This window comes from Nycticebus coucang, chromosome 4, assembly GCF_027406575.1.
Source record: "Nycticebus coucang isolate mNycCou1 chromosome 4, mNycCou1.pri, whole genome shotgun sequence".
Classification (NCBI taxonomy): Eukaryota; Metazoa; Chordata; class Mammalia; order Primates; family Lorisidae; genus Nycticebus; species Nycticebus coucang.
This window is the reverse complement of record NC_069783.1, coordinates 130,449,943-130,476,691: the sequence shown is the minus strand read 5'-3', so window position 1 is coordinate 130,476,691 and position 26,749 is coordinate 130,449,943. Positions and strand designations below refer to the sequence as shown.

At 47.7% G+C, this 26,749-nt stretch overlaps 1 protein-coding gene and 1 non-coding gene across 2 annotated transcripts in view; one reads left to right on the top strand and one right to left on the bottom strand.

Annotated features, from left to right (window-relative positions):
• The window catches only part of DGCR2 (DiGeorge syndrome critical region gene 2), an 85,499-nt gene that overhangs the window by 39,338 nt on the left and 19,412 nt on the right, over positions 1–26,749 (bottom strand). The window contains exon 2 of the mRNA XM_053587515.1: positions 6,517–6,639. Coding sequence (XP_053443490.1) covers positions 6,517–6,639 — 123 coding nt within the window. The remainder of the gene's footprint in view (positions 1–6,516; positions 6,640–26,749) is intronic.
• Positions 924–1,102, top strand: LOC128585231 (small nucleolar RNA SNORA20). Its single transcript, XR_008379956.1, has one exon. It is a non-coding gene; the product is annotated as a small nucleolar RNA SNORA20 (small nucleolar RNA).

The following is a 26,749-nucleotide window of genomic DNA, read 5'->3' as shown; positions in this document are numbered from 1 at the left end:
AGGATAAATTTTTCTTCTTTGGCAGAAAACCCTGTTGGCACTTTGATAAGGGTTGCATTTATCACCTAATGGCATAATGTAAGGGTCTACAGCACAGCCCCAGGTGAAGGACCCAACTGCAACCCAACTTCACCTAAGAAATGTGAACAATGTAACCCAATCAACTGTACCCTCATATTAATGTGAAATTTAAAGGAAAGGACTGCAGTTAATCTGTAGATCACTTTGGGTAGTACTGACACCTTAAAGTCTTCCAGTTCATGAGCACATGATGTTTTTCCATTTATTAGTGTCTTCCTTTTAACTGTTTATAGTTTTTGGCATCCAAGTCTGTCACCTCCTTGGTTAAATTTATCCTTTTTTTTTTTAAGAGACAGAGTCTCACTTTATCCCCCTTGGTAGAGTGCCGTGGCATCACAGCTCACAGCAACCTCCAACTTCTGGGCTTAGGCGATTCTCTTGCCTCAGCCTCCTAAGTAGCTGGGACCACAGGCACCGCCACAATACCCAGCTATTTTTTGTTGCAGTTTGGCCGGGCCGGGTTCAAACCTGCCACCCTTGTTATATGGGGCTGGAGCCCTGCTCACTGAGCCACAGGTGCCACCCAGTTAAATTTATTCTCAGGTACATGATCTAATTGTATAATAGTCCGACTTAACCCTGTTAAGGACATAACCCTGTCATTAAGTTAAAGAGTATCTGTATTTTATTGTTTTTGATACTAATATAAATGGAACTTCTTTCTTAATTTCCTTTTCAGAGTATTCATTGTTAATGTAAAAACAACTGATTTTTGTGTTTTCTGTCCTGCAACTCTGCCGAATCCATTTATTAGTTCTAAGTTTTTCTGTCAAACCATTAAGGTTGTCTACATATTAAACCACACCACTTTATCTGTGAATAGGGACAATTTGGCTCCTTTGTTTCTAATTTGCTGCCTTTATTTTCTTGCCAAATTGTTATGGGCAATTAGCTTCCAACACTGTGGTGAACAAAACTGGGAAAGCATGAGCAGTTATACACATGGGATAAAATAACAGTGGGCCACTGTAAACTGAGATGAAATAACCATTTTCATCTTTTGTGCATGGACTAGATAATTGTTTTTAAAAAATAAAAATAAAATAAATAAAATAAAAAAATAAAAACTGGCAAAGCAGGTGTCCTTCGGCTGTCCCTCATCTTCAAGAAAAAGCTGTCAGTCCAGGGCAGTGCCTGTGGCACTGTGGGTAGGGTGCCGGCCCATATATACCGAGGGTGGTGGGTTCGAATCTGACCCCGGCCAAATTCCAACAAAAAATAGCTGGGTATTGTGGTGGGCACCTGTAGTCCCAGCTACTCGGGAGGCTGAGGCAAGAGAATTGCCTAAGCCCAGGAGTTGCAGGTTGCTGTGAGCTGTGACACAACAGCACTCTACTGAGGGTGATAAAGTGAGACTCTGTCTCTAAAAAATAAATAAATAAATAAATAAAAATTTTAAAAAGTTGTCAGTCCATCTACAGGGTATTTTTTGTTGTTGTTTTGTTTTTTTCATCTATAGGTTTTATATCTATGGTGTTTATTATGCTGAAGTAGCTTCCCGGTATTCCTAGTTTGTTGAGCATTTCTTTTTTATTTGAAATTAACATAAGGGTCCAACGATGAGGTTACAATATCTGAGTTTGTTAGATAAGGGCCCTGCTGTAGTTGGTCCCACCCCCAGGAGACCCTCACGTTGTGCCGGTTGGTGGAAGCACACCAATCCCCCCTCCAACTTGAATTGAGTTTTCTCTTCTGTGGGCGTGTATTAGTTCATCTGCTGGCTTCTTATTAGTATTGAGCACACGGGATACTTGTTCTTCCATTCTTATGATACTTTACTAAAAAGAATGTGCTGCACCTCCAACCAGCTTAACACAAAAGATGTAAAGTCTCCATCTTTTTGTGGTTGAATAGTAGTCCATGGAACACATACAGCACGGTTTGTTTTTCTAAGTTTAATCACTATTCTTACTAATTTTTCTAGGCAATGCCAGTTTCTGCCTTTGTCCCTATGAGGAGCTCTTTACAGGCTCCATCATAGTCCTCTACAAGCTGAAGTGCTGCAAGTATCTTCTTATCTTTTCATATTCATTATCGGTGTCTCTTAATAAAGGAAAGATCTTAATTTTAATCTGGTAACATTGGTCATTTTTGTCTTAGAGCCAATATTTATTTATGATTAAAAAAAAAAAAAACCTTCACCAAGGCTCTTACCTGTAATCCCAGCACTCTGGGAGGTTAAGGTGGGTGGACTGCCTCAGTTCACAGGTTTGAGACCAACCTGAGTTACAGTGAGACCCTGTCTCTAAAAATAGCCGGGTGTTATGGCAGATGCCTGTGGTCCCAGCTACTTGGGAGGCTGAGGCAAGAGGATCACTTGAGCCTAGGAGTTTCAGGTTGCTGTGAGCTATGACACCACAGTACTCTACCCAGGGTGACAAAGTGAAACTCTTATCTCAAAAAAAAGAATCAATAAAACCTCCCCTATCAAAGTCATGTGAAGATGCGCTTCTAGATTGTCTTCTGAAAGGTTTTAATTTACTCCAGACTGATTTTTTTTTAACTGATTCTTCTTTGTTCTAAGTTGGGGGTCTACCCTTTTGTGCTGGTCACAGCACTATATATGCACAGTCATCATCCTTCACCCAGAGCTCTGTGACTCTGCCTCTGCCATGTTCGAGTTTCCTGGGTCTGTTTCTCACAGCTCAGTCTCACTAGCCAATTCACTCTCCACGAGCCAATTTTAAAGTGCGCCTTGAACCGGCAGATCAAGTGCTGTGTCCTTATTCTCCTTCAAAGTGACCTACAAACGTTAAGATCAGTTCTCAACATTTTAGAATGAACTTGTCACACTGCCCCATCAAACTCTGGGGGCTTCAGAATGAAGAGGCACTGAAACTAAAGATCAAAACAAGAAGCTTTACCATACTGAGTCTACCTAGCCAAGAACATCTTGTCCCTATTTATTCGAGTCTTTTTTAATGTCCCTTAATAAAGTTATAAATTTTTACCCTTTAAAAATTGTATACATCTTTTGTCAATTCCTATTTATATCAATTATGGCTCCATCAGAGGAACAGAAACCATGCTAGCCATTTCAAACTCAAAGGGTTTAATACAGAGAACCAGGTGTTTTCAAAACAACTGGCAAGGATAGAATGTGAGCAGAAGTGGCCCACCTCCGGCTTTCCACCTCACCTCTGAAGCTACTGCTGCCATCCACAGGTTAGGAAACTGCAGGACACTGCTGCCAATATCACAGCTGCTCTGCAGCCCTGAGACAGCTGGTGAAGGGGAGAACGCAGATGCTGCTGTGAAAACAAGTGGGGGTCTGAGTCCAGGCACCTGCACCACTGCCCTAGGAAGAAAGGGCGCTGTCTCCCTGCCACTTCTTACATTTTCTGAGGTGTGTTTCATGGGCGAATGATGTCCAGAAGCCTGCTGGCAGGGCCGTCTGGGCTACAGATCCCGCCTTCCAGCCCCTGAAAGACAGGGAAGGCAGTGGGAAGGAACAGAGGGCCCAGGCTGAGTCCAGCACACCACTGATTGCCACCTTTCAAAAGCATGCTGAAGTTACTGGTCTACTGTTACAGCTTCTCTCATTTTCTTTGTTCCGTGGTTTTATACTCTTTATGTTTTTTTCCAGCATGCTTTCAGCAGGGCAATGAAATAACCTCGTGTGGTTGCTCTAGAAATCCTGACATTATGGTCTAAATCAGACAGGGTGACTGGGCTCCCTGTGGGGCTGTTTAAGCTGGCTCCTCACATACCAAGGCCCCAGCTTTTGGAACAAAAGTATCAGCTGATCCTCTTCATTCCCCTCAAAGATTTTTCTTCTTTTTTTTATTTGGTGTGGGGGGGGGAGAATGTTAATGAGGACTTTATATCCGCAATTTTTTTTAAATTTCTTTTAAAGTAAACTAGGAAAGAAAGGACATTAATTTCAACAGTCATTAATTCAAGAAGTGAGATGAGAAGTCCTATATTGTTTGTATATTTTCATAAAAGAGACAGGGTCTCACTGTGTTGCCCAGGGCAGAGTGCAGGGTATGATCACAGCTTACTGTGACCTCAAACTCCTGGACTCCAGTGATGACCCCCACCTCAGTCTCTCAGAGTGCTAGGACTATAGGTGTGAGACAACACACTTGGCCTGTCTGTACATTTTTATAACTTAAATTTCTCAGAATCCCAACATTAAGAATCATCAGAAATCAATCTGCTTGCCACCCCCATTACCCCCTACTGTGACACTCTCCACACCACAGGGCAGACACAGGGGAGGCCAGGGGAACCCTGACAGAGCAATGGTCTCCTCAGTCTGCTCCAACATCGCCCCCCCACACACATACACACACCCCTCCAGGAGTTTGCACACACCATTCCCCATCATCCTGCCCTCCCTGCTCCCGTCCTGAAGCAGGCCACTCACAATCCTGGGCTTCTATAGGGTAGATTTTATATTTTTGTCTGTGGAAAAACTATGGCAACCTATGCAACTTCAAGCCAAAAACAAGCACCAAGCTGACCCTCCTCTGTGCGCAGGAGCACAGTCCAGAAGAGCAATCAGCCCTGTTCCAGCTGACCCACTCTGTGCGCAGGAGCATGGTCCAGAAGAGCAATCAGCCCTGTTCCAGCTGACCCACTCTGTGCTCGGAGCACGGTCCAGAAGAGCAATCAGCCCTGTTCCAGCTGACCCACTCTGTGCTCAGGAGCACAATCCAGTGGAGCAGTCAGCAATGTTCCTCGCCTTCACCAAGTCCACAGCTCCCAGAGAGAAGGACAAGACAGGAGCCCCACAGTGGCTATGACCATGTCTGGTGTCTGTAAAAGGACAGTCATCACTCACAGCCTGAGAGGCACGGCCAGCAGCACCTCTGAACAGCAAGTGAGCCACGCTTCCAGTGAGAGCCGCCCAGAACCACTTGATTCTCTTTGGGAAATTCTCCAGGAGGCTGGGTCAGGTTTCACCCTGTGAGCAGGCCACAGAGCTTCCACCCACACCCATGTGGTGCCCAATACTTGCTGACCATGGGACATCTGCTTCCTACACAATGGGCTTTGAAGGAGCCACCAGGTGGGCCACCAGACACAGGCTGTCCCGGGGCTCCTGACTGGGATGCCGTCCCCCACAGACATGCACAATCTGAAGGGCAGCAGGCTCAGGGATGGTAATTATGCTGCCCGGTAAGCAACATTCTTCAGACAGACTGAAGAAAGGCTGCCCAAACCATCTCTGCTTCTAATTTTGGAACTGAACCCCCTTCACAGACTATCCCAAGCTTAGATGTCTTCCTCTATCTGATGCCCAACCCCATCCTCTAATTGGTATGAATTAGTTTTCCCTCAACACTTGGTCTTCAGGAATCACAGGACACTTTTCATGTCCTATGCCAGGTTCCACCCAGGAAGGACAAAAGTCTCCTGCTGTTAGGGAGCTTGTGGTCTGGGAGGAGAACTCAAGCCTGACCCCTCAGGAACGGTGAGAAATGCTGGTGGCTCTAGGTGGTATAAGAGAGGACCAGGGAGGGCTGGCAGAGGTCAACAGTCAGAGGGACCAGAGCCGCCCTCTCAGCACAGCAGCACTGAGCCAGGCCTAGAGAGACAGGAGGATTTGTCTAAGCAGGAACAGAATAAGGGAATTCCAAGAAAACAGAACGCACACAGGAAGCATGCAGTGAGGAAATTATGAATTAGTGCGCAGACGAGACAGTCCGCTGAGCCTCCGAAAGGGAAGCAGTGATGGTCAAGCTGGCTGAGAAGACCTCTGCTAGACTGAAGGAGTCTGAACACAGACCAAGCAAGTAGGCCTGTGACTTTCAAGCTGGGGTAACACACCTTCCTCTTAGGGGCTTTACGAGAACCAGGCAGAGTCTTAAGCCTGTGTGTGCACATGTGGTCGACAAGCTGCACTTCTCAGCCAACCCAAGTTGAGGACAACGGATGTAGTGAGCACTGTTGTGTAGGGTATGTCAGATTCCCCGAGGGTGCTGGGGCGCAACCCAGGTGGAAAACGACTTAGACCTTTTATGGCCTCTTCTTACATCTGTAAGAGGCTACACATGGACAGGGAAATCCCAGGAGTACGAGGTTACTAGCGAATGAGTGAGCAGGAGGGAGAGGGACCCAGCCATGTCTAAAAAGAGACCCACATCCAGAGCCAGGAGCAGGGTGAGGCCAGAGCGGGCAGGGGCTGGAGACCTCAGCAGGTGTTCCCTCTCAGGGCCCTACACATCCAGAGCCAGCAGCAACTCCTTCATTGTGGCAGCCTGGGCATGTCACTTGCTCCCCACTGCCCAGGCCCTGCAATCTCACAGGCACTGGGATCTGCCTATGTCGGGCACCTACTTTTAAGAAGACAGAGGGAGAAAGAGAGAGGGAAGGTTTCAGCTCAAACTAACTTTCCATCACGTGGAGACAGCACGGGCGCCAGGCCACACTGCTCCCGCCTGCAGGAGAGGCACAGACACCCAGCTGCCTGACAGACACACTCACCTGCACAGTCGGCTTCGTCACTCTCATCCTCACAGGTTGGCCAGCCGTCACACTGCCAGGGCAGGGGGATACACTGGATAGTGCCTTTGTGACAGGCAAACTGCCCCGGGCTGCACCGCAGCTCTGTGGAACCAAAGGATGAGAGGCAGGTGAGGAAGGGGCAGCAGGAGGTCTGGCGGGAGTGGCCAGGCCCTGCCACCACCGAGGGTGGGGAGGCCCAGCAGCTGCCCTCAGCCCACCTCCTCAGAAGGCCAGCACACACGGTCCCAAAGGAGGAATGAGCACCGAGGGAGCAACACTTCCCTACCCCAACAATAATCACTACACGTCCCTTCAACAAGCGCCGAGTCAGGCTCTGCATGGACTGCACTGGACACAGAGGAGAGGGCACCCCCCTTAACTCCTCAGGGACACGCACACAGGTGTCTGACAAAGAGGAAATGGAGGCAGCCTGTGCTGGAGCTTCCAAAGAGCATGCCCAGAGACATGGGCGAGGAGAAAGGACCTCCCGCGGAGGGCCCTGGAATGCTCCCTACAGAACGCAGGCCTTCAACAGGGCTTCCCAGAAAAGTGATGGTTTTGGAAGGTGCATGAGTTAATAGAGCACCCCAGAAAATGCAGGGCTTAAGAAAGTATCAGGGAGCAGGGGAGGCTTATCAAGCAGACTGCGAGCTGACAGACAGGGAATCACTGCAGATAAGTATGCACGTGTACGAATGGACAGTTCCTGGAGACTCTGAGGGTAAGATAACTCTGACCTTTATTTGCTACGCTGTAGGGTGCCAGAGGCCACTGAGCCTGTAAGTAACGTGGGATCTGTGTTGCACCAAGGTAGAACTGGCAATGGTTTGGGGGAACAATTATAACAGGGCGATGAGGACTCACAGACCAAGGGCTTGAACTGAAGATGGGGTCTGGTCAGCCCACAGACCAAATCATGCCCTTCCCACCTGTTTTTTAAGTAGTTTTATTGGGACCAAGCCACAAATACATATCATCTAGGGCTGCTCTTTTTTTTTTTTTTTTGTCAGAGTCTCACTCTGTTGCTCTGGGTAGAATACCGTGGCATCATAGCTCACAATAACCTCAGTCTCCTGGGCTCAAGCAATCCTCCTGTCTCAGCCTCCCAAGTAGCTGGGACGACAGGGGCCCACCACAGACAGGATCTCACTCTTGCTCAGGCTGATCTTGACCTCCTGAGTGCAGGCGATCCACCTGCCTCGGCCTCCCAGAGGGCAGGGATCACAGCGTGAGCAGCTGCACCCAGCCATCTATGTCTGCTTTTGAACTGCAACAGCAACCTTGAGTACAGCCAAGAGAGACTCTGTGGCCTGCAATGCTGAAAATACTGTCTGACCCTTTCAGAATCTGCTGCCTAAGATGAAACTACAACACCTGAGTTGAAAAAAAACAATGCGGAGCATAACAGATTAGATTCCGCAGAGATGAGGGACATGAAGACGTTAACAGCAGACACTCTCTGAACCAAAACACAAAATGGAAACGGGCAGGACAGTGCAGACCATGGCGAGCTGTGCAACTTCATGCACCCTAATATTTATGCAACCAAACTGGGGAACAGTCAAAACACTTGAGTGAACAGTGGCAAGAAATTTCCCAATTTAATGAAAAGTATAAACCCACAAATTGTAATGGATTAATGAAGCCCAAAGACCAGAAATATCAAGAAAATGGCTCCAAGTCACCTTGGAATTGAAAGGAAGAAATAAATCTTAAAAGCAGTGAAAGAAAAAATATATTATGCAAAGATAAAGGTTAAGATGACAGATTTCTTGGCTTGGTGCCCATAGCCCAATGGTTAGGGCACTGGTCACATACACCAACGCTGGCAGGTTCGAACATGGCCCAGGTCAGCTAAACAACAGTGACAACTGCAACCAAAAAATAGCCGGACATTGTGGTGGGTGCCTATAATCCCAGATACTTGGGAGGCTGAGGCAAGAGAATCGCTTAAGCCCAAGAGTTTGAGGTTGCTGTGAGCTATGACACCATGGTACTCTACTGAGGGCAACATAGTGAGACTCTGACTCAAAAAAAAAAAAAAAAGAAAAGAAAAATGACATATTTCTCATTAGAAACAACATAGCCTACAAAACAATGAGATAGCGTTTTGAAGTTCTAAAAGGAAAACGAAAAATGCTGTCAACCTTAAATTATTTAAAGCAAAAACGTGTATGCTAAACTGTGGGGTTTGTAACATGTGCAGAAGTAAAATTCTGACAGCAATGGCACCAAAGCTGGGAAGAGAGAAACAGAGCACGCTGTCTTAAGGTTCTGATACTACAGGTCTATTACTTGGAGTTAGACTGTGACAAGCTAAAGATGAATACCACTAAAATAAGAGGTATAAGCAAATAAGCCAACCAAGGAGAAATAGACTAAAAAATAATCAGAAGACAAAAAAAAAAAACCAAGGAAAAAGGAAACATGCCACAATTAGAAAACAAATGACAAAATGATAGATTTTAATTAAATTTCCCTGATCAATACATACGCATATGTAGTTATCTACACACCTCAACTGAAAGGCAGAAATTGTCACATATTGCCTAAAAGAACCTCATACTTTATAAAAGGATGCAAACAGGCCAGGTGCCTTGGCTCACACCTGTAATCCCAGCACTCTGGGAGACCAAGGCAGGTGGATCACTTGAACTCAGGAGGTCACGACCAGCCTGGGCAAAAGCAAGACACTGCCGCTACTAAAAATAAAAAAATTAGCCAGGTGTAGTGGCACACATCTGCAGTTCCTGCTACTTGGGAGGCTGAAGCAGGAGGATCACTTGAGCCCAGATGTTTAAGGTTGCTGTGAGCTAGGCTGAGGCCACTGCATTCTAGCTGGGCAGCAGAGTGAGACTCCGCCTCTCCCCACCCCTAAAATAGATGCAAATAGGTGAAAATAAAGAATGGAAGAAGATGTATCATGTTAATGCTGATCAAAGGTAGCTGGAATGGCTATATTAATAGGTTACATTAGCATCACACAAAGTACACTTCAGATCAAATATTACAAAATTACAAAGAATAAAGGTCATTTAATAATGATGTAACGGTTGACTGATCAAAAACATAATCCTTATACAAAACTTCAAAATGCAAGGGCCAACACTGCTGTCACTGCAAGAGGGATTCATAATCACAGTGAGTGTGACAATGACCTGTTAACAGAACAAGAGACAGAAAATGAGCAAGGATACAGACAGCCTGGACAGCACCGTCCACTGCTGACACAGAGCACGAGCACGGACACAGCCTGGACACAGCCTGGACAGCACCGTCCACTGCTGACACAGAGCACGAGCCCGGACACGGCCTGGATGGCACCGTCCACTGCTGACACGGAGCACGAGCACGGACACGGCCTGGACGGCACCGTCCACTGCTGACACGGAGCACGAGCCCGGACACGGCCTGGACGGCACCGTCCACTGCTGACACGGAGCACGAGCCCGGACACGGCCTGGACGGCACCGTCCACTGCTGACACGGAGCACGAGCCCGGACACGGCCTGGACGGCACCGTCCACTGCTGACACGGAGCACGAGCACGGACACGGCCTGGACGGCACCGTCCACTGCTGACACGGAGCACGAGCCCGGACACGGCCTGGACGGCACCATCCACTGCTGACACGGAGCACGAGCACGGACACGGCCTGGACGGCACCGTCCACTGCTGACACGTAGCACGAGCACGGACACGGCCTGGACGGCACCGTCCACTGCTGACACGGAGCACGAGCCCGGACACGGCCTGGACGGCACCGTCCACTGCTGACACGGAGCACGAGCACGGACACGGCCTGGACGGCACCGTCCACTGCTGACACGGAGCACGAGCCCGGACACGGCCTGGACGGCACCGTCCACTGCTGACACGGAGCACGAGCACGGACACGGCCTGGATGGCACCGTCCACTGCTGACACGTAGCACGAGCACGGACACGGCCTGGACGGCACCGTCCACTGCTGACACGGAGCACGAGCACGGACACGGCCTGGACGGCACCGTCCACTGCTGACACAGAGCACAAGCACGGACACGGCCTGGACACAGCCTGGACAGCACCGTCCACTGCTGACACAGAGCACGAGCACGGACACAGCCTGGACAGCACCATCCACTACTGTAACAGAACAGTGCACCCAGGCACAGCAGGCTGTGAGTTCATTTCCAATGTACACATAACATTTATCAGAATACAATGGGTCTTCAAAACATTCATAGGAAATACACCTTATGAAACACTGGATTTCAAAACTGTTTTATGCCCAAATAAACTCACACTAATTTGTTATATCCTGTCTGAAGAGGTATAGTTTGAGGCACTGAAAAGGATAAAGACTTAAAAGAGCCCCATGAGAGCAACATAAATTCTGCTACAATGGAAGCAAAAATACTTCAAATTTATAAAACTTGAATGGAAGAATGGTTTACAAAAAGTTTATGGAGCTGGGCATGGTGGTTCACGCCTGTAATCCCAGCACTCTGGGAGCCCAAGGCAGGTGGACTGCTTGAGCTCAGGAGTTCCAGACCAGCCTAAGCCAGGGTGAGACCTGATTGCTAAAACCAGCCAGGTGTTGTGGCAGGCGCCCATAGTCCCAGCTACTTGGGAGGCTGAGGGAAAAGGATTGCTGAGTCCAAGAGTCTGAGGTTGCTGTGAGCTGTGATGACACCACAGCACTCTACGCAGGGCGACAAAGTCAGGCTCTTACTCAAAACAAAAAACAAAATTTATGGGGACAATGCCTTAAATCTGTGGTCCCCAACCCCTAGGCCTTGACCCAGTAGGTCCATGGCCTGTTAGGAACTAGGCCACATAGCAAGAGGTAAGCAAAGCATCATCCATATTTACAGGTGTTCCCCACTATTTGTTCCCATCACCGCTGGAGCTCCGCCTCCTTCTCCTCACTGGTCAGTAGAAAAATTGTCTTCCATGAAATCCATCCCTGGATCCTTGATGGCAAAAAGGTTGGATAATTCATTTTAAGAAGGAACAAGACGATGTTAAAAGATGAAGCCTGCTGTGGCAGACAGTCCACATTAATTTTTAAGAAAAAAATTAATCTTTTTGAGTCCTCCATTGAAGAGGAACAACACTTAACAGCAGAAACAACAGCCCCACAGAAACCTGAGTTGGTTTAACCCACACTGTTCTGACTGGAAGTAAAGCTGAGCAAAGTTTCCATTCAATGGGCGCCAAAACCCTTGCACCCAAGATCAGCCCCACACAACACAAGAACTTTGCATACACACACACACACACACACACACACATATATGTATATATATATATATATATTTTGAGATGGACGGGGGTGAGGGGCCCTCTGTTGCCTGGGTTAAAATGCAATGGTATCGTCATAACTCACAGCAGCCTCAAACTCCTGGGCTCAAGTGATCCTCTTGCCTCAGCCTCCTGAGTAGCTGGAAATACATGCGCCCATGAGCATGCCTGGCTAGTTTTTTTCTATTTTTTGTACAGACCGGGGTCTTGCTCTTGCTCAGGCTGGTCTCACGCTGAGCTCAACCTCCTGACCTCAAGCAATCCTTCCACCTTGGTTTTGGAAAATGCTACGATTACAGGCATGAGCCACCATAACCAACCAGAATAGTCAATAGAAATTTTAAATATGCGAGATAAAGGTCCTGATGCATTTCTTTGAAGAACTGTGATTGCCTTTACCAGTACCATACCGAAGACAAAACAATCAAAGCAATGGGTACCAAGAGGTGGCTGCAATGCCAATATGCTACAATTTTATACCAAGCTATCTTGCTACTGTTGTATTTCTATGCTGCACTTTCCAAATGCAAACCTAATAAAGGTCCCATATCTAGAATGTACTAAAGAGCACTCTCCAATTCACCTGACAAAGGGCAAATATACAGAATATACAACAGAGTGCTCTCCAATTATACATTGGTAAAAGAACCCACACCCAAAATATACTACAGAGCACTCTCCAAATAACACATCTGAAAAAGAACCCATACTCACAATGTACTACACAGCACTCTAAAATTACACAGCTGATGAAGACTCCCACATCCAGAATGTACTACAAAGCACTCTACAATTACACATCTGATGGAGGACCCATATCCAGAATGTACTACAGAGCACTCTACAATTACCCACGTGATGAACGGCCCATGTTCACACTGTAAACATAAGCACGCTACAATTACACGTCTGATGGAGGGCCCATATCCAAGATGTACTACAGAGCACTCTACAATTACACATCTGATGAAGGACCCATATCCAGAATGTACTACAGAGCACTCTACAATTACACATCTGATGAAGGACCCATATCCAGGATGTACTACAGAGCACTCTACAATTACACATCTGATGAAGGGCCCATATCCAGAATGTACTACAGAGCACTCTACAATTACACATCTGATGGAGGACCCATATCCAGGATGTACTACAGAGCACTCTACAATTACACATCTGATGAAGGACCCATATGCAGGATGTACTACAGAGCACTCTACAATTACACGTCTGATGGAGGACCCATATCCAGGATGTACTACAGAGCACTCTACAATTACACATCTGATGAAGGGCCAATATCCAGGATGTACTACAGAGCGCTCTACAATTACACATCTGATGAAGGGCCAATATCCAGAATGTACTACAAAGCGCTCTACAACTACATCTCTGATGGAGGACCCATATCCAGAATGTACTACAGAGCACTCTACAATTACACATCTGATGAAGGGCCCATATCCAGAATGTACTACAGAGCACTCTACAATTACACATCTGATGAAGGACCCATATCCAGAATGTACTACAGGGCATACCTGTCTCCTATTGCATACCTGATAAAGGACCCATATACAGAATATAGTATACAGCAGTCCACAGGTAAACTTGTAATAAACGACCCATGTCCAGAATGTACCACAGAGCACTGTCCAATTACACATCTGATCAAGGGCTCATAGCCAGAGTATAGTACAGAGCACTCTGCTATTACACGTATCATAAATGGCCCATTTCCAGAATACAGGAAAATGGCCCATTTCCAGAATACAGGACAGTGCAATCATATATCTGCAATCATACATCTGATAATGGCCCATATCCACAATGTAGTACAGAGCACTCCACATTTCCACACCTATGAATGCCCCGTATTCAGATAATACTCCAAAGCACTCTGAAGTTTCAGAAAAAGAAAGCAAACGACTCCATTTTCAACATAGTCAAAAGAGTTTAATAGTCACTTAACTAAAGAATATAAACAGTTGGTAAATAAGCACATAGAAGAATGTACATCATTATTCATTAAGAAAATGTAAACTGAAAACACAAGGAGATACTATTTCTTTTTTTTGCAGTTTTCGGCCAGGGCTGGGTTTGAACCCGCCACCTCCGGTATATGGGGCCGGTGCCCTACTCACTGAGCCACAGGAGCCTCCCAAGGAGATACTATTTCATATTTACTGGAATGGGTAAAATTTAAAGTGTTGCCAAGTATGTGAAATAATTGGAACTCTCCTACATTGCCAGTGGGAATGTAAAATGGCAAAACTACTTTGGAAAACAATTTGACAGTTTCTTTCCAAAACACGAATAAGCAGTTGGTAGAGTGGTAAGTGCCTACAGTGTCGGTTACTTCGGCAGCAGGGTAGTTTGAATGCAGGAATTTGAGGTTACAGTGAGCTATGATTGTACCACTGCACTCTAGCCCTGGCAACAGAATTAAACTTCTTCATTTGAAAAAAAAAAAAAAAGGAAGTATCAAAGCCTACCAGACCTGCTTCTTCTGTTAGGGGCCCTAACTCAGTCCCACTCAAACCCTTTTAAGTATAGAGTATAAACGTCTTAACATAATAATTAAGTCAGTGGTTCTCAACCTTCCTAATGCCCCAACCCTTTAATACAGTTCCTCGTGTTGTGACCCCTAAGCATAAAATTATTTTTGTTGCTACTATATGAAGTAGTACGTTCTATACTTCTACAGTAGCAATGAAGATAATTTTATGGTTGGGGATCACCACAACATAAGGAACTGTATTAAAAGGTTGCGGCTGCGGCATTAGGAAGATTGAGAACCACTGAACGAAGTAAATGAGGTGTAGGATATATTATCTATTTCGATATAAGCATTCCAAATTGTATATAAAATCAGCACACTGTACCCCATAAATGCATTAATGTATACACGATCTATGTGTTTGTAACCTAATAAAAAAATATATATTAAAAACAAACAACAACAAAAAAAACCCTTTTCACTCCTCCTCATCTCCTAAAACAAAGGATCTGGCAAGCCCCACCCCCCAGAAGACCCTAACCTAACAGGCAACCATTGAATGTGCCCACCCCCTAGTCCCCCACATAAAAGTGGTCTCTCACTGCCCTCAGGTGGAAAGGCTGCCTTTGCACTGCCCAGGCAGGTCCTCCTCCCCTTTCAATAAACTTGGCCTGAACATCTCCTCTGAGGCCTATCTCTGGATGCCACCCTTTACACCTTTCACCTTCCTCTGGGAAAGACAGGCATAGCCTTTCAGATGTCACCCCAACCCTATGGACGGAAGTCAGGTCTTCTTCACAATTAAAAGCCCAGAGTTGGCTTGGCACCCGTAGCTCAGCGGCTAGGGCACTAGCCACATACACCAGAGCTGGAGGGTTCGAATCAGCCTGGGCCTGCCAAACAATGACAACTGCAACCAAAAAATAGCCGGGCACTGTGGTGGGCACCTGTAGTCCCAGCTACTTGGGAGGCTGAGGCAAGAGAATCGCTTAAGCCCAAGAGTTAAAGGTTGCTGTGAACTGTGACACCACGGCACTCTACTGAGGATGACAAAGTGAGACTATCTCAAATAATAATAATGATAAATAAATAAATAAATAAATGCTCAGAGCTTACCCCATGACTAGTGCTAATGAAGTATGTGATGAGTGAATCAAAACTGGGATGGTCCCTGATAGACTAAAAGTCTGCATTCCTCACCTGCAACTAAGCCCAACGCTCCACTCTTCCCAAAGTGTGCTAAGGGTCCTAGTTTTATGTTAAAGATTTCTAATTTCCCAAACTATTCATATTGAGAAAGAGTTCCTTCTCTAAATAAAAAGTTAGCCAGAGAACTTCTTCCTTTTCTTTTCTTTCTTTCTTTCTTTTTTTTTTTTTTTTGAGACTGGGTCTCTCTTTTTTGCCCACACTGGATGGTAGTAGCTATTGACGAATGCAACCCCTGACATCTCACAGCCTGAACTGGGCACAAGTGCTCCTCCTGCCCTAGCCTCCTGAATACCTCAGATTACAAGGTCCCATCATCACACTCAGCAGAACATTTTTTAACAGTGTCCCTTCTATTAAAAACAGCTATGAATGATATTGTCCAGTCAAAGCAAATTAATAGTTCATACCACATTCGCCCTCAGGCAAATCATACACTATAAAAATTTCGATGCACTACCTCAAATCTTAAAATCTGGAACAGGGCTGCAGACCACACCTGTCCTGGGTGGGCCATGTGGGGTGTGCGGTCTGGAACAGGGTTTGTACCAGATGTGCCTGAAAACAGTCCCAGATGAGCTTTGTGGCCTTTTCTTTATACTCCTCCCAAAGTTTCTTTTTTTTTTTTTTTTTTTTAACGGCTATCAAAAGAAGGGGGAAAGCTGTCTCACCACATCCTGAGTACATCTGGGTTCCCCACAGCTGGGTCTCGGTCCATGGCATCCCTGCTCCCAAGGGAGGACCTTGCCCCAAACTTCCCTCAGCACACTTTTTCTTTAAGGGCCAGATGCTAAGTATTTCCAGCTGTGCAGGTCACACTGTCTCTGTCACACCTACTCAACTCTGCTGTTTCAGAGCCAAAGCAGCCACAATACATGGGCATGACTGTATCCAATAAAGCTTTATGGTTAAAGCAAAAAAAAAAAAAAAAAGACGACAAAAGTGACTGACCACAGGTGTGGTTTGCAAACCCTGTTCCAGACAGAGTGTATGTACACTGGCACACCCAGCCGCACAGCCCGCATCGCCCATCCCGCACAGAGAAACCCCTCACTCGCTGCCTGGTGAGCTGCACTGCCCAAATATCTCCCTGCATTCTGCCAGTGGACAACAAAGTGCCAACCATCCTCCAGCAGGGAAGGTTTTCTCCCTTCCTGAGTACAGAGGCTGTTCTGGAAACAACTAAAGAGGTGGGTCACTGGTTAACACAGCAGACAACTTTGTGCCAGGCAACTCTCCAGATGATGGGCTCTGCTGGAGAACACAGCAGGCCAACCCCAGGACTGGACAGGACTCGCATCGCACACAACAGGCCTGATGGTGACCCTGGTGTGTCCAACTGCCACTGCTTTAGCTGTGTATCAGCATTTCCTCCCTTTCTTTCTCAATGTCCTCCCCAGTTCCTCAGTAAGTAAACAGCACAATTTCTGCCACTCACAGAAACAGTCGTCCCTTCTTCCGGCTGGTAGCTTTGCAGGCCCTGTCCCAGGCCTTCTTCCTGTAATGACTGCCTCCTTGCTATAACATTGGAGGAGCAGGCTAGCTCTTCCTAGCCAGTGGAAGGCCTTCTTTTTTTCTTTTTCTTTTTTGAGACAAGAGTCTCACTTTGTCACCCCTTGTAGAGTGCTGTGGCATCACAGCTCACAGCAACTTCAAACTCTTGGCCTCAAACAATTCTCTTGTCTCAGCCTCCCCAGTAGCTGGGACTACAGTCGCCCATCAGAACACCTGGCTATTTTTGGAGAAAGGGTCTTGCTCTTGCTCAGGCTGGTCTTGAACCTGTGAGCTCAAGCAATCCACCCACCTCATCCTCCCAGAGTACTGGGATTACAGGCGTGAGCCACTGTGCCCAGCCAAAACTGGACATCTTTTTAAACACAAGAATCCCAAGTACATGCTCAAAAGTTAAATATCAAATTATCATATGACCCAGAAATTCCACAAGAGAATTGAAAGCAGGGACTCAGACAAGACACACTCAAGTTCACATCAGCATTATTCACAGTAGCCACAAGGCAGAAACCATCCAAATCACTATAACAGGAGAAAAAACTAAATGTGGCTTATCTACCCCAAAGAATATTATTCAGCTATGAAAAGGCAGGGGTGTGAGCTGCCCCATGGGCAGCCAGGTGGTGACATATTGGGTTCCTTCAAAGTGCACGTTATCACCCATAGAAAGGAATAAAATTCTGACACCCTTGCCAGTGACATTCATCCCTTATCAGGCCCAGGACTAGAACTGGTTGGTCTCTGGCTCTGACACAGACTGCTAAGCTACCTTGCTTGGGAACAACTGCTCTTAGGTGCCTGAGGGCTATTTACCTTAGCAGAAGAGACCGTCTTTGAGGGAGTGAGAGAGGATACCCAAGCTGTCGTGGACATCAAGGAGATGCTTCCACCATCACTAAGGGGAACACTAGGGTTGGTACTGAGACAAAAAGGGCTGCCTCCCAGCTGCACCAGGTGTCGCGAGTGGCTCCCCTCATCGCGTGGCCCCATGGGTTCCGGAGCTCTCACCAATCTACTCCCGGGAGGAGAAGGAATGGTTGGCAGTGGAGGGGAGCCAGGAAGCAGAGGGAGGATGGATAAAGATGCCAGACGGACGAGTAGCAGTCCCCCAGATTCTAGGAGCCACTGTGGTGACAGGAGTGTTTGATGAAGTTGCTGGGCCAGTACCTCTACATCTCCCACTGGAAGCCCTGGCCAAAACTGTCAGTCTACAGTGTGTCATCGGCAGCCAGTTCAACGCGTGCCAAGACCAGCGGTACCCCCAGGAATCTAGTCGTATGGAGCAACGCCCTTTGAGGACTTCCGGGTAGACTTCACTGAAATGCCCAGGTTTAGAGGGAAGAGTACTGGCTGGTGATGGTCTATCAGACTTGGAATAGGTAAAAGCCTTCCCCACCAGGATAAAATGGATTCCTGAAGTAGTAAAAGTATTGTCCAGAGAAATCATTCCAAGATTTAGGTTGCCACTCTGGTTTAAATTTGGCAATGGGCTAGCCTTCGTAACAGAACGAGTGCAAATAATAAGCTAAAGCTTTGAGTAACTTACAGGCCTCAAAGCTTAGACAGGGTAAAGTGCATGAACAGGACCATAAGAGCAGAAATTGGTAAACTCTGCCAGGAAGCAAAGCTTAATTGGATACAGGCCTTGCCACTGGTGTTGTTCAAAGAGGCCTCTGTCAATCCTCTGCAATTTAGCAGGAACTCCTAAAGGAAAATGAACTGAACAGACAAAAACCCTAGAAAGGAGTAACAAGGAAAATCTCCACTGGGGTAATTAACTGTGTTCTGTTTAGTCTTTTGTGTCTGTACATCTTTTCTCTCTGGAGAATCAAGGGGACCAAGTCTAGGTCCAGAATCAGAACCTGATCCCCCTGATAGAACGGACTTTACACCATAGTTCTGAACACATGCACAGCAGCGAAGGTGAAAGGAATCCTCACCTGGAGTCATCACAGCTGGCTGAATAGGGCTTCACTGCCCCTTGGAAAATAAAGGTAACTTTTAAGACAGTCAACATGCCCTGCTCCAGCCACATACTGGGAGCTGGTTGGTCAACGCATGGCTGAAGCCTGAGGAAACTCCTCGAGGGATTTGTCTTGATTGGACTTTGGACTTTGGGAAAGGGGGGAGGAAAATGTCACAGGGAAAAGTAAAAACTCCTACGTATATTAACGCACCACCTATTAAGGCCTGAGTAGAGAACCTAAGAGGAAGCACAGTCCCTAAAAGTCAGTGCTAAAAAGTAATTAATATCGGCACTTGCAGAAACAAGCTGATATTGGGACCCCAAATTAAAATACATTGGAGTCTCAAAAGGGGGGAATGAGAGAGGATACCTGAGAGGGTGAGGTCCAGGAGAACAGGTCTTCTCGAGGAGACCACAAGGATACACCTGCGGGGTCCTCTCCATGGTTTCTCAGCTCTTGGGAATTTGTAGACTTAAGTTCCTGGAACTTGGAAATTTCCAAATTCTGTGAAATCCTGTAGTTCTGTAGGGGCTGGATTAGCATCTCCCGCTTGATTCAAACTGGCCAGTGAGAAGGGTGCCTGTGGGGTGGAACTATCTGACTGTCAATAAAAAGGGAAAGACCAAGCCAGTCTGAGAGTGCGACCAATTGGAATTCTAGGCCTTAAGCTCCCGCGGTGAATAAAGCCCTTCCTCTTATAAACGTGGTGTTTGGGATCTTTCTCTCCGTTGGGCCTTGTCTTCCTGCAGCAGGAGTAAGGCAGTCTTAGAAGAATAGAGCTTTAGCAGTCTATAGCAGAGCTCAGCGATCTTCAGCAGAGAGATGCAGGAGAGGGTCAGAGTAAGCAGGACCGTGACAGAAAGCGCACACCCGACTGCCTTCTCCTGCAGCCTAGGCCGATCCTGTGCCTCCTAACAGCCTAGGTACAGAGACTGCCAGTTCACCAAAGCTCCCATCTCATTAGCTCTCTCCTGCTTGTTAGGCAAACCAAATCCCTCCCCATGCCCTTTTGACCAAGGTGTTTCTTATAACTCTCACTCCTCCTAGCCGTAGGCTATACATGTCGAAAATCAGCGCCGCAAAGGGGAGCAAACCAGAGTGGAATTGGTGGGGACTGAGAAAAATGCAGCATAAGAGAAGAGACAGAAACAAAGGATGGGACCGGGGGTCTGACTGAGCCGACGGCTGCGGCAGCACCAAAGCACACAATCAGCTTTCTTTTATAGTATCTGTCCAGTGTTCTCTACAGGGAAGTAGCATAAACAAAAGGCATTACTTTTGGTCTTACAATATGATTGGGAACGGATGGTTTCTACACAGCTCATTAGCATATGACAAGAAGTAAGAAGGGCCAGGTCAGGTGTGCAGTCTGAGATGGGCGCCTGCAGCCTCATCACCCCGTAAGACGGATACCGCCCGCCACCGACTTACACCAGGGGAGCGGGTAGGGTAAAAGATAAAAGGCCAAAAAGATGAGAACACCGTAACTCTGAAAGGATGACAGGCATTCAGCTAAGTAACATTACTCTTAGATCAGGCCGCAACAAATGGGCCAAGTACTATCATGATGAGAGTTAACGAGCTAAGTGCTGTGACAAACTGTTTTACTTACCCATTCGTTGCTAGATCTGCATTATGTTACCTTATTGGTATCTAACTGCCCTTTATGTTACCTATTGGCTAAATTGCTAAATAGCAAGGTTCGCTCTGTAAAAGAGGTCATCGTGACCCCATGCTCGCTTTTTGCTTCTTTTGCCAACTTCTTTTTGCTTCTAATTGCTTTCAGCCCACCTGTTTGGCCCTTTGCCAACTTCAGACCCCTCAGTGCTCTCTCACTTTGTCTGCATCAGACTTTGGAGACAGCCCCGTGGTTAATAAAAGACTCCTTTTTGAAATTCTAATTTGAGTCGGTGGTCCTTATCTCACCCACCCGGTAACAATTGACAAAAACAAAGGAAGAACTATGTGACTTAGTAGTTTCTACTCAAATCCATTAACATGTTATAAGATCACAACGGTCTCTGCATAGTTAACTGGACAAAGAAAGGGCTGCGAGACTTCGGGCAGAGGGAGCATGAAGACAGGAAACTGGCAGCTTTGGGAATGGAGGAGCAGAGTTGGGGGCTCATTCTCTGAATGTTCCCCAGGCTGGGAGGGCCCTGCCAGTCTCACAGCCCGCTCTCCACATCTACAGGCTGCTACACACCCTCTCCAGCATGAATGAACCTGAACATCATGAGAGACGGAAGGACCCAGACACAAAAGGGGCAAACACTAGCTCCCACGGACAGAAGTGCCTACCACAGTCCAACTGACAATGCCAGAAACTGAGTATGGCCTGGGGCTTGGGATCAAGGGAGTGGGAGTTAATGTCTCATGGGTGCTGAGTTTGGTGTACTTAATGCCACTTTATGCTTGTGAGAGAATGAGAGAAAGAGGCGAATGACACCTTGGCGTTATTATGAAAATATTTTGACCTTATGGCATCCCTGAAAGGGTCAGGGACCCCACCCCACCCCACCCCCAGAGACCCTTAGGCACACCTGGAGAGCTACCACTTTAGAGCAGGCAATGCCTGGGAATTGGAGGATTCAAGAATTCAGAAATTCAGGAAACTCTGCAGTATGGATTCTTTCTCTAGATTCAATTTCTTCTTTGTCAGCAAGCCTTGGCCTAGTTTTAAATTATGTAAACTGAGCTGTCTCAAATTACTGTGTGAATTTTAGTAGGAAGGCTAAATTGTTTGGAATTGATTTCTGCTCAACATTTGCCCACAAAGAATAAAAGGAAGCTGAGCGCGGTGGCTCACACCTACAATCCCAGCACTCTGGGAGGTTGAGGCAGATGGACTGCTTGAGCTCAGGAGTTCGAGAGCAAGACCCTGTCTCTACTAAAGACAAAAAAACTTAGCCAGGCATCGTGGTTGGCACCTGTAGTCCTAGCTTCTGGGGAGGCTGAAGTAGGCAGCTGAGGCGGGAGGATTGCTTGAGTTGGAGGTTGCTGTGAACTAGGCTTATGCCATGGCACTCTAGCCCGGTAAACAAGGCTCTGTCTCAGACAAAATAAAAATAAAAACAAGAGGAAGACAGAGTACTAGCAGAAGCACATGTGTCACATCACTAAAGAAATCAAAAAATTTTCAACGTGCATCTCATATGCCAAATCCTCTTGAAAAAAATAAAGAAATGCAAGAGAAAAGTCTAGTTTACCTCCTCCCACTGCCCACAGCTCACTAGGAAGGGTCTCCACCAGAGTGGTCTGGGACCCTCCTCAAGCCTTCCACACCGCAGGGGTCACCTCCTTCTGGCGGCACCAGGACAGGAGGTCCCAGCGTGTCTGGCAGGACCCCTCCCACCCAGGCAGTGCAGCCACCACCGCTCACACATTCGCCTTGGAGAGACCATAACGCTGCTTACAAGCGAGGCTTTCCGTGGGTTCTCATTCCACCCCTACCCATGGCACTACTGGGAACGGGAGATTTGTCCAGCACCACACTTCAAATCCACAGAGAGGGGACAGGATCCAAAACAAGGGCTGGCCAGGCTGCTGGACAAGTGAACATACTGGGTTCCACCTAGGCCACCAGTCTCTGCTCTGGACACAAGGAGACAGAGACCAGTTAGTAGCACAGATAAATAAAATACAAAACAGACGGTGTCCTGCTAAATGGCCTAATGAATGGAAGGGTCATCCCTGTCCTGAGCTAAGGGAGTGAAGAGTAGGGGCCTTGAGCAGGCCTCCAAGATGGGCAGCATCTGAACCACGAGAAGTCACAGGGCAGGGATCCAGCAAGGGCCTGTCCTGAACACATTCACCCCAGCAGGGAGGGACAGGAGGCCTGCTCCTGGAGGGGCGCTCCTCTTGTGGGCAGAGGGACTTCAGGACCAGATTGCTTCCTGAGATCACTGTGGCTCCAGGAGAGGCCCGGCCGGTGATGGAGGAACACTGGGTCAGCACTCCAACCGGCGGCAGTGCGGAGAGCCAAGCTGGGAGGGTAGATCTTGGAGGTGAGGGGAAACATGACCCAACATTTGAAACCATGCACAGATGGTTCTCAAATAATCTGTGATCATTATTACAAACTCCCCTACTTCTCTACAGAGTGTTCTAAGTGCCATTTACCCTATCATGGGGCCAAGGGCCACCTCCCATTTCCCTGCAAGGCCCCCAGCCGACTAGTCCCTGCAGCTTGCCCTGGTAGCCCCTTCCCAGTCACTGCCACTTCCCCGTAGCACCGGCAGGCCTGCCTGCAACCTCCCTGCCCCCACAGCTTCCTGGAAGGAGGTAGGGGGATCAGTGGATCAGTGTGGAAAGAGGCCTCAACCCATAGACTGTATGACAGCTGCTCAGCCTCGCTGGGCTTCATTCCCTCGTCTGGAAAGGCGTGGAGGTGATCAGCTATGCCCTGTCCTGTCCTCCCGACTTCCACGGCAGTCATGTGGCCCAAACAAGAAAATCACTCAAGCTGCACTCAACTGCTACGGCTTCACTCATCCTGTCTCCGGGGACAGTCACAGAGGGCCCTCTGAAGAGGAGAACACTCTGAGAGGGACCCACATGAGCAAATGAGAGACGGGAGGCCAACAGTGGGCAGGGGCCTCACACAGCCCAGCCTGCCACTGTGCCTCAGAGAGCTGGTAGCAGGCGGCCCAGACACTCTCTGGCCTCACCATCACTGGGCCTCAGCATCCACAACACCAGTGTCTACACCTCAAGCTGAAGGAGCTCGGGGACCAGCCAGCCCCATAGTTCAGAAGTAAGGGAGTCATGTGCAGCTCATTGAAAATGAAAGGATGGAGGTTTCACTAGGAAAGTGAAAGCAGGCAGGCCTGCGGCTGCTGTATTTATTGAAGCAGCCATCTGGGTCAGCCGCTCACTTCCCAGAAGTGCTGACCAGCCTTCTCAGTGTCCCACATTGAGCTGGCCACAGCTGAACAGGCACAAGACACCAGGCTCTGGCCCTACCCAGTCCTGAGAGCCAGCAGAGCCACCCTGGCCAGATGGGTTGCATTCTGACTCCTAGGAAGCCCAGATCCAGATTTCCCAGTTCTGACTCATTCTTTTTGCTGAGACAAAAGCCAGAGAACTTAAGAAATGTAGCACCTCCACAGAAGCTGCCTGTACAGAGCTCAAGAGACCGCGAGGCACCAGGGCCTTGCCTTTAGTTCAGCACAGAGCCAGGGATGTACAAAGACATTTTTAATAGTGTAAACACTCCTGTCAAGGTTTTGAAATATGTCCACAACTTTGCAACTTCTTCTTTTTTTTTTTTGGAAATAGGGTCTCGATCTGTTGTCCTGGCTAGAGTGCAGTGATGCCCACTGGAGCTTCAGATTCCTGGGCTCAAGTGATTCTCCAACCTCAGTCTCCCTGGTGGCTAAGACTGCAGGCATGTGCCACCAGGCCTGGTCAACTTTATCCACTTCTCTCCCATGGCTCTCTTTTATTTTTTTTTCCAAGGTGTATTTTTTTTAGAGACAAGAGTCTCACCTTGTCACCCTCGGTAGAGTGCTGTGGCATCACAGCTCACAGAAAACTCCAGCTCTATGGGCTTAGGTGATTCTCTTGCCTCAGCCTCCCAAGTAGCTGGACTACAGGCACTCGCCACAACGCCTGGCTATTTTTTGGTTGCAGTTGTCATTGTTGTTTAGCAGGCCCGGGCCAGGCTCAAACCCACCAGCTCTGGTGTATGTGGCTGGTGCCCTACTCACTGAGCTATGGGCGCCAAGCCTATGGCTCCCTTTTAAAGGATAGTAGTTCCCCAGACACATGGCCTTTGAGTAGCCCGTGGGTGGCAGACTCCTGAGTGACTATCTATCTTACTCACTCCTCCACTTGGACCTCAGCACTTCCCACCACCAAAGACCCAGCAGGGACAGGTTGGTGGCCAGTGATGCTGAACAGGGAATAAGGCTGCTGAGCTGGGGAGAATGCCAGGTTCTCCTACAGATCAGGAGCCATAAGGCTGACACCAGAGGACACCAGAACAAGGTGACAAGCCCCAAACATCAGCATTCATGTCTCATAAACAACAAGCACTTTCTTTCTCTTTTTTTTGAGACAGAGTCTATGTCGCCCTGGGTAGAGTGCCATGTCATCACAGCTCACAGCAATCTCTAACTCTTGGGCTTAAGTGATTCTCCTGCCTCACCCTCCCAAGTAGCTGGGACTATAGGCGCCCATCACAACGCCCAGCTTTTTTTTTTAATTGCAGTTGTCATTGTTGTTTAGTTGGCCCAGGACGGGCTCGAACCTGCCAGCCTTGGTGCATGTGGCTGGCGCCCTAACCATCGAGATACAGGCGCCAAGCCTACAAGCATTTTCTACATTGAGGAAATAAGGGACCATTACCAGCTACCATTTATCTGTAGACACTGGTGTGCTACCCTGCCCTGTGGCTTCTCTTTAGGTAGATGTTTGGGAAAGAGGGTCCTGCTTAAAATAAGTTACCCTAGAAAGGGGGGGGGGGCCTGAAAAGGATGGGACTATAGAAAAAAAAAAAAAAGGCACGGTGGCTTACACCTGTAATCCCAGCACTGTGGGAGGGTGAGACAGGAGGATTGCTTGAGGTCAGGAGCTTGAGACCAGCCTGAGCAAGAGTGAGACCCTGTTGCTACTAAAAATAGAAAAACTAGCTGGGCATTCCGACAGGTGCCTGTAGACCCAGCTGCTGGGGAGGCTGAGGCAAGAGAATCGCTTGACCCCACAAATTGGAGATTGCTGTAAGCTATGATGCCACGGCACTCTACCAAGGTGACAAAATGAGATTCTATCTCAAAATAAAGAAAAAAGAATTGCAAACTACAATCAGTTTACATTTTATGGGGGTTTGGAGAGGGGAGCCTATACACACAGGATGGGAGTAGGGCAGCAGGGTGGGGCAGAACTGGAAGAGGAGCCGTACTGCATCTGATGTGACGCCAGCCAGCAGTGTCACCGCACTCACACCACATCCTGAGCACAGCCAGTGCCCCCCCAGAGCAACAGATCCTTGTATGTTCACCCTGCATGTGCCAGGCAATGTCTCCAGGGCTCGAAATACATTATTATCAATCCTTAAGACAAACCCATGTGTTCCCCAGGAACACAGACCGGGGCTACGCTGGACATAACACAGACCGGGGCTACGCTGGACACAACACAGACCGGGACTACGCTGGACACAACACAGACCGGGGCTACGCTGGACACAACACAGACCGGGGCTACGCTGGACACAATACAGACTGGGGCTATGCTGGACACAAGCAAGGTCAGAAAAACAGGCATCTGCCTGAAGATCGTTATAACTTTGGGGCAGGCAAAGATTTCTGAGAGAAAACAGAAATCACAGCCATAAGAGAAAAAATTGATAAACTGAACTTCAAAATTAAAAACTTCTTTGATCAAAACTAAGTACAGATAGATACATAGATCAGGCCCGGCACGGTGGCTCATTCCTGTAATCCTAGCACTCTAGAGGCCAAGGCAGGAGGACTGCTTCACCTTGGCCTGAACAAGAGCTAAGACCCCATCTCTACAAAAATTAGTAAAATTAGCTGGGCACTGTGGTTGATGCCTGTAGTCCTAGCCACTCAAGAGGCTGAAGCAGGAGGATCATTTGAACCTACAGGTTTGCTGCTGTGAGCTAGGCTGAGGCAATGACACTCTACCCAGGATGTCAGGGTAAGACTCTGTCTCAAAAAAGAAAAAGAAAGAAGGGAAAGGGAAGGTAAAGAGAAAGGGAAGGGGAAGG